General features: G+C 40.9%; 1 protein-coding gene across 1 annotated transcript in view; it reads right to left on the reverse strand.

Moving 5' to 3' along the window:
* The window catches only part of SNW1 (SNW domain containing 1), an 18184-nt gene extending 16872 nt beyond the window's left edge, over positions 1-1312 (reverse strand). The window contains exons 1-2 of the mRNA XM_009319513.1: positions 1271-1312; positions 39-145 (exon numbers count right to left, since the gene is read on the reverse strand). Of these exons, the coding sequence (XP_009317788.1) occupies positions 39-145; positions 1271-1312 (149 nt within the window). The remainder of the gene's footprint in view (positions 1-38; positions 146-1270) is intronic.
* Between the last annotated feature and the right edge of the window lie 5276 nt (positions 1313-6588).

Genomic DNA, 6588 nt, shown 5'->3' on the forward strand with positions numbered 1-6588 from the left:
AGCGTCTCCCGTATCGCGCGTCTGTCCGGCTGGGATACCTCCCCAGGCGTTGCGGGCCTCGGCAAACGGGCAGCGGAGGTGGACCCAACGGAAACGGCACAATCCTGACAGGGCTGCACCAGGAACCCGAGAGCCACGCAGATCCCTGAGGCACAATTGGAAGAGAAAGGAAAAAGGGGGAGGCTCAGTACAGTATCCTGTCTATTCAGATGGTTTCCAACAAGTCCAGTAACTTCATGGTTCATCCCGCTGAAGGTGTCCAAGTAAAAAGCAGAAAATAGAGAGCAAATGGATTGGGATAAAATTTCTTATTCTGATACTTGCTACTTGGATATCACTGAATTGGGACATGAGAGAGAAGAGAAGAGATTGAAACTGCTGTAAAAATGTATTAAAATAAAAAAGTCTGTATTAAATGCCAAGAGTTGTACTGTATATGTGTAATGGGCATCCGTATGTTACACAGAAGTTTTTTTAAATCGAGCCAAGAGATGCACTCATTAGAGTATAGTTAAAACTTGGAATAAGGAAAAATACTTCCCAGAGAATTGTGGTGAGAACTAGGTGGACCATTACATGGATAAGTTGCTATTTGTTTTGAAGTGGTGGTATACGGCACCATATATAAGAAAAGAAATTTAATTATTAAGTAGTAACTGCTGTCGTTATGTTAGCATCTAGTGAACCAAAAGGAGAAGAGTCCCGTTGTGCTAGGCATGGTTCATCTAGAGAAACAGAAGCTGGCTAGAGAAGAAAAGGGTAGAATGCGTAAGAAACAAACACAGTTTTTATTAGAAATAAATCATACTGTATAAGGCAGGAAGACTGTAAGGCAGACTAAATGTCTGTCTTGCAGTCTTCTAGTCATTTTGTCTCTTACCATCTCCTAATCTGCAGGACAGCCTAGTCCTGCAGACTAAATTCATCTACTACAATTTCTAGGATGGGGGAGATCTGGAGGAGGGTAAGGACAAGCCTGTTGCAGTCCTTCTGTGCCAAAACTCTCGTCATCTCCAGTGGGAATCAGACTTTGGCTTTGCATTGTGGTGACAGCAGCTCTGTCATCACCTCTATGAATGACAGATACTTCCCCTTCTCTCCGAGACAGCTGGCCTCTTATGAGCACTTTAGACAAAGCTAAAGATTCAAGACTTCGACATATATTGTTTATCAATAATTTTCCTGAGCAAAACTCATCCGTCATCTCTCCTACCCATTTCTGTCAGTCATTTAGCAACAGAATTGCTGAGGTCACATCTGGCAATATTACCTTCTGATTCAGGAGCTTCCTCTTGCCATCGGAAGTTGCCATGGTCTCTATCTCCAGCTGTTACACTAGCCTCAGCTGAAAAATAATCTTTTCTCCCTCCTACTTTGATGTTTCTCCTTCTTCCTTTGCTGTGATGCATTATTTAATGCTGTGTGGTAAATATACACCTTTGTGAGCTATTTCGCAACACAGTTCACATGACAGCCACAATACAAACTTGTTGTTTAGAAGGTAAAATTGTAGGTGAGCAATATGTTTCAGCTCCTACACTAGGGAGATGCTCCTTTGGTTTCCTCAGTCTCACAGCTTGTTCTTAGAACTGTGCAGTCACTTTCTCTTTGCAGACAGTGAGCTGTTTGTGCTTGCAGACGTTTACAGCTGGCTGGCTATAAGCAACACTGGTTCTTTTTAATACTTCATTTTCATCCCCTTGAACCTCTTTCTTTTTAATTTCTTTTTGGTTTAATTTTGATGTCTGAGTTGGCTAATTTTGAGTCTGTGAATATGTAAGGCTCTTAGCACTGGATAGAGGGGACCATATGGTACAAAGGGGCTGTACAAGCGTGTTCAAAACCATATGGCTCTCTAAACGTATCACAGTCTTTTAGGCATGTGCTGCTAATCCAGCTGTGAATAACTTCTTGTCTCTGCCCTGCATTACCTGTCACGTATCAAACCTAGAAAATGCTTACATAGATGGTTTAACTGGTCAAAAATGTTTACTGGGATAAACAAAAAAAATCATTTAGAAGTTCTGAACTCAAAAACTGTGGGAAGTTTGGAAAGTATGAATCTTTTTCAACATTTTCAAAATGCACCATTCGAACTTTGGTGTAAAGCAATGTTTTTGGCCAAGTATAGGCTGAATGGGCTTACTTTTTTTGAAAGTGGGAAAACTCTTTAAACCAGAATGTGTTTAATTTCTGATCTAATGCTTCTTTTTTTTCCTCATGTAGAATGGTGTTTTGGTTTGTGTGTGGTGGGTTTTTTTCCCAATTTTCCTCTTGAAGTGAGAAAACAATTTATTTTTTGTGTTAGGTTAGCCACCAGACCAAAGAAATAAATTATTCACATAGTCGTCCTTGAACCTGACCTGGTACACCTCCCATTACTTCTGTCTTCTGCTTCTCGTGACATTTTAATTAAAGAATTAGCACTGTACAACACCTGAAGACGTATGCTACATGGGTGGAGATCCAGGAGGGTTATTAGAGGGAAGCAGCTTAGCATGAAATCCTTGTGCTATGAAGTACCAAAAAGCCTCATGCAGCCCGTGGATGTAGAAGTAGGGACATGGTGAACTGTAGAGGGACGCTGCGTTGTCCTGGTGTTCCAAGTTTTTAAAACAATGCTGGAAGATTGAAGAGGGTTACAAGACTACGAAGATAATATAAAGGTAGTGTTAATTGGAAGTGTAGGGGAAATAAAATAAGTAAACTTATTTTTAAGTAAACTTTTAAGAGGTAAATGTTATATTGCCAGATGCGAATGAGGTAAACTCCATTTATCTGTACTTATTGTCAATTACATTACAAGGACAAATGATCTGAGTGAGCAAATTAAAACATTTAGCATGTTTTGCTCATTATAAAAAGATTGAGGAGAGATTTGATCGTTACGTATGTGTACCTGTACAAGTTAGAAATACAAGATTTGAAAGTACTCTTTAATCTCATAGAGGAAGGCAAAACAAGAACCAGTGACTGGAAGTGGAAATTAAGGAAATTCAAATGAGAAATTAGGCAGAAATATTTAACAATGAGAGTGATTAACCTTTGGAAAGCTGTGGGGAGTGCTCACTTTTCCACCCCTTGTTATCTTCTTATCAAAGCTGAAGTCTCTTGGGAAGAGATGCTTTCATTATGACAAGCCTGAGCAACCTGGGCCCATATGGGAATAGTCAGGTGAAACTTAATGTCCCACAATATATACAGCATCAGGCAAGAAAAGTTAATATTCTCTTCTGGCTCTGTGAATTGATCATCTCTGTGCATCTTCATGTATCTCCTAGACCTGGACTTTCTCTGAACCAGACCTGGTAATGGTTCAAAGATGCCAGCTGTGGCAGAGCTTTGATAAGAGGAAACATTAGGCAAGGAATGGTTCCGAGATCCTTAAACACATTTTTCCCAAATATAAATCTGTCTCTAAGAAGGAAGGATAAGTTCCTTTTTATTTTTACCATGATCTTTTTTGCTTAACATTTCCGGACACTAACGCTATCAGGTCTCCACATACATCACTTTCCACAAGTACACCAAAATGATCCTCTGTTTGGTGAGTAAGGAGTTCAGGCCCTGCAGAGGAGTTAATCCTTGGCATGGCTGCCAGCAGGCACATTTTTAGTTTGCTGCGAATACCACAACTGGTTTTCAGAACATATTTCTGATGCATTCCAAGGAGTCTTTTGGGGTAGATTTAGGCTGTTAAATCCTCTGCACCTTTTTTATCTCCTTCAGCACTTCCCACATTTGCAAATGCAGAATTAAATGGTTCATGAAATATCTTGTAACAAATGAAGATGACAATACAAAGTAATGGAATAAGCTACTGTTAATATCAGATATCTGTATGCCTAACAGTCACTGCACATTGTGGGATAAAAATGATCAAAATAAATGACACTTGTTAACTCAAGGGATACATTATGCCACAGGTAAGATGCTAAACAGTGAAAAAGAAGAGATTTACCTAGATGGAAAGGTTCAGCCACATCAGCAACCCCTGCATTTCACATTCCCTTAGGGGTTACAGGCAGCATTCAGAAGGAATAATTATAGCTGGGGGGAAAAGATCAGAAGGTCTATTAGTGCTCTTGTAAAAATCTTTAAATTCTTCAAGCCACGTCTGTATTACCTGGAATGACTGAAAGGGAGGCTGGTTTAATTTCTATTATTTGTAATACTTTGTAGAAAAGTAAACTTTCTCAGATAGGCAAAAATCATCTCATGTACTCCTGTAACACCTTCCAGACTCCAGGGTGTTTTGCAAATGTTCTGGAAGCATTCCACACCTGGCTGATAAACATCTTCTTCTAACACAGGACATGGTGGCCTGCTGGCACTTCCCAACAACCTGCAGGAAGAAGTGGAGTATCCTTTAGCCACCAACAGCTTTAGCAAATGAAGGGGAATTTTTTTGCCAATGGAAATTATAAGAGAGCGGTATGGAGGTAGCATGTGATTGTCTAAGCTAATATTGGGCAACAAGGTTGAGCAAAGGCCTTGAAGGAAAGAAATACTAGTTAGAAGTGGATTTTGCAGCTCACCTAAAGCACAGCTCTCCAAACACCACATCACTTTCTGTTGCCAAGGTGTTACAGGAGTACATGAGATGATTTTTGCCTATCTGAGAAAGTTTACTTTTCTACAAAGTATTACAAATAATAGAAATTAAACCAGCCTCCCTTTCAGTCATTCCAGGTAATACAGACGTGGCTTGAAGAATTTAAAGACATTGGTCACTACTGACTCGAAGGCACTGACTGACCTGGGGCAATGGGCATGTTTCTTTTGAGAGTTGTCTTATCCAAATATTGGCTCTGTACAATATGATCATTAGATGATCCTAGTCTAAAATTGGATGACTCCCAGGGTCAGCTCTGAGCTTTCCGTTGCTGATAGAAAGACAAAATCTGCCAATCTCCATTTTAAGTTGGACCAAGAACATGGGTGGGTTTGGCCTAGCAGGAGACCTGTGGAGTATATTAAGCTCTCTTCTGGAATTAGCTCCACGTAGGTTGTTTTGCTTCCTGTCTTCCACGTTGATCTGCACATCTGTCAACCCTTTTACAGAGGTATTTGTAGTATTTCTTCTGGTGACCTGAACTAACCAGAAAAGAATCAGAAAATACAGAGATCTCTAGCAGAGATCCCACTAGCCAGATCTTCAACTTGTATAAATTGGCATTGCTACTTGTGACTTCTAGAGCTGAACTTGTTTATAGCTGCAGAAGATGGATCTGCCACAGTATTTCTGTTGCTGACCATCCACAGAATGGCAGGACAGATCAGAAGAGTGAAGAAGGATCTGCTGGGTCAAGATGTTCTTCCCACTGCACTGGTAGCAATTTCTCTCCATACCTTTTCACGTCTCCTTGTTAAGCTAGTTCTCTGGGTCCACAAAATCATAGGATCACCTGCTTTCTGGGACTGTTTTGATCTCTCTTCCCATGCCTCCTCCTGTACATGAGGAATGTCTGGCATCAGTGAGATTTTCCAGGTATCTTTCCATGGTTTTCATCAAAGGGAATCTAAAAAAAGAGGTTGATTCCCAGTAGGAAGATCTGGTACTGATCTTTTGTCCTCTATTCAGGCAGTCTGACTGCTCTTCCCGCTCCGGTGCTTGGGACAGAGACGCCTGAGTTTTTGGGTTTGTTTCTGCATTTCATGAGATTCTCACCTGGGATGCAAATGTCTTCAACAAGAATGAAAAAGAAACGCTTTTCCCTTTTTGTCTTTCACAGCAATTTGGGGTAATCTGAGATTTAATTTATTCACCAGTTGAAAGGGGAAGGGAAATCAAGCCAGCATCTTTCTTTTGAGCCAAGCTCTTCCTTGTGTGCCCCCGTGCAGGCTCACACAAAAGAGCTCTGATCACCCTAACTAGGTACTTGTTCTAATTATAGAAAGATTTAGTGTTGGTTACGTAATTGCCCACTGCACATCGGCACACCGCATTGTTATACTACAAAAGCCTCTTTTTCTTCTCCCCTCTCTGCAGCAGACCCAGCATCAGCCTGTTTAACTGAAAGCTGCAAGGAACAGAATTAATCTGAAGCAACCTCCCATAGCTTTTCCAGGAGAGGCCAGCAAAACTCGGATACTGACCCACTCCCTTTTCTGGGAGCTTTGCCAATGTGTGTGATTTAGCGGTTAAAGCAGGGGATTGATAGCTTGGGCCGCAGCCTTAAGCATCCCGGGTAGAAGCAGCGAGCTGTGATCAGGAATCAGTGGCTGTGCTGAGGTTACAGTCTCTATTTTGGATTTTTGTATGCGGTAGCACAGTAGCTTTAAATGAGTACCCTATTATGCCCAGTATCAGCCTGAGCCATGGAGGTCATGAATCTACAAACACAAAAATCTATACCAAAACTTCCACAGGCTGTAGTAGATACAGGAGTAGATCTTATCCCCATATTTCTAAGCTTATTTTATTCTGTGATTCAGCATGGTTACTTCATGTTCAGCCTGCACTCATTTCTCCCTCATTTTCTCAGTAGTACATCATGTGCACATCTCCCTCACTTTTTATTTTCTTCCTCTTTTAACATCACCCTCTAAACTGTAAAGCTTCCTGCCAACAAATAGTCTTCCCTA

Source organism: Pygoscelis adeliae, unplaced genomic scaffold, assembly GCF_000699105.1.
Source record: "Pygoscelis adeliae isolate BGI_AS28 unplaced genomic scaffold, ASM69910v1 Scaffold71, whole genome shotgun sequence".
Classification (NCBI taxonomy): Eukaryota; Metazoa; Chordata; class Aves; order Sphenisciformes; family Spheniscidae; genus Pygoscelis; species Pygoscelis adeliae.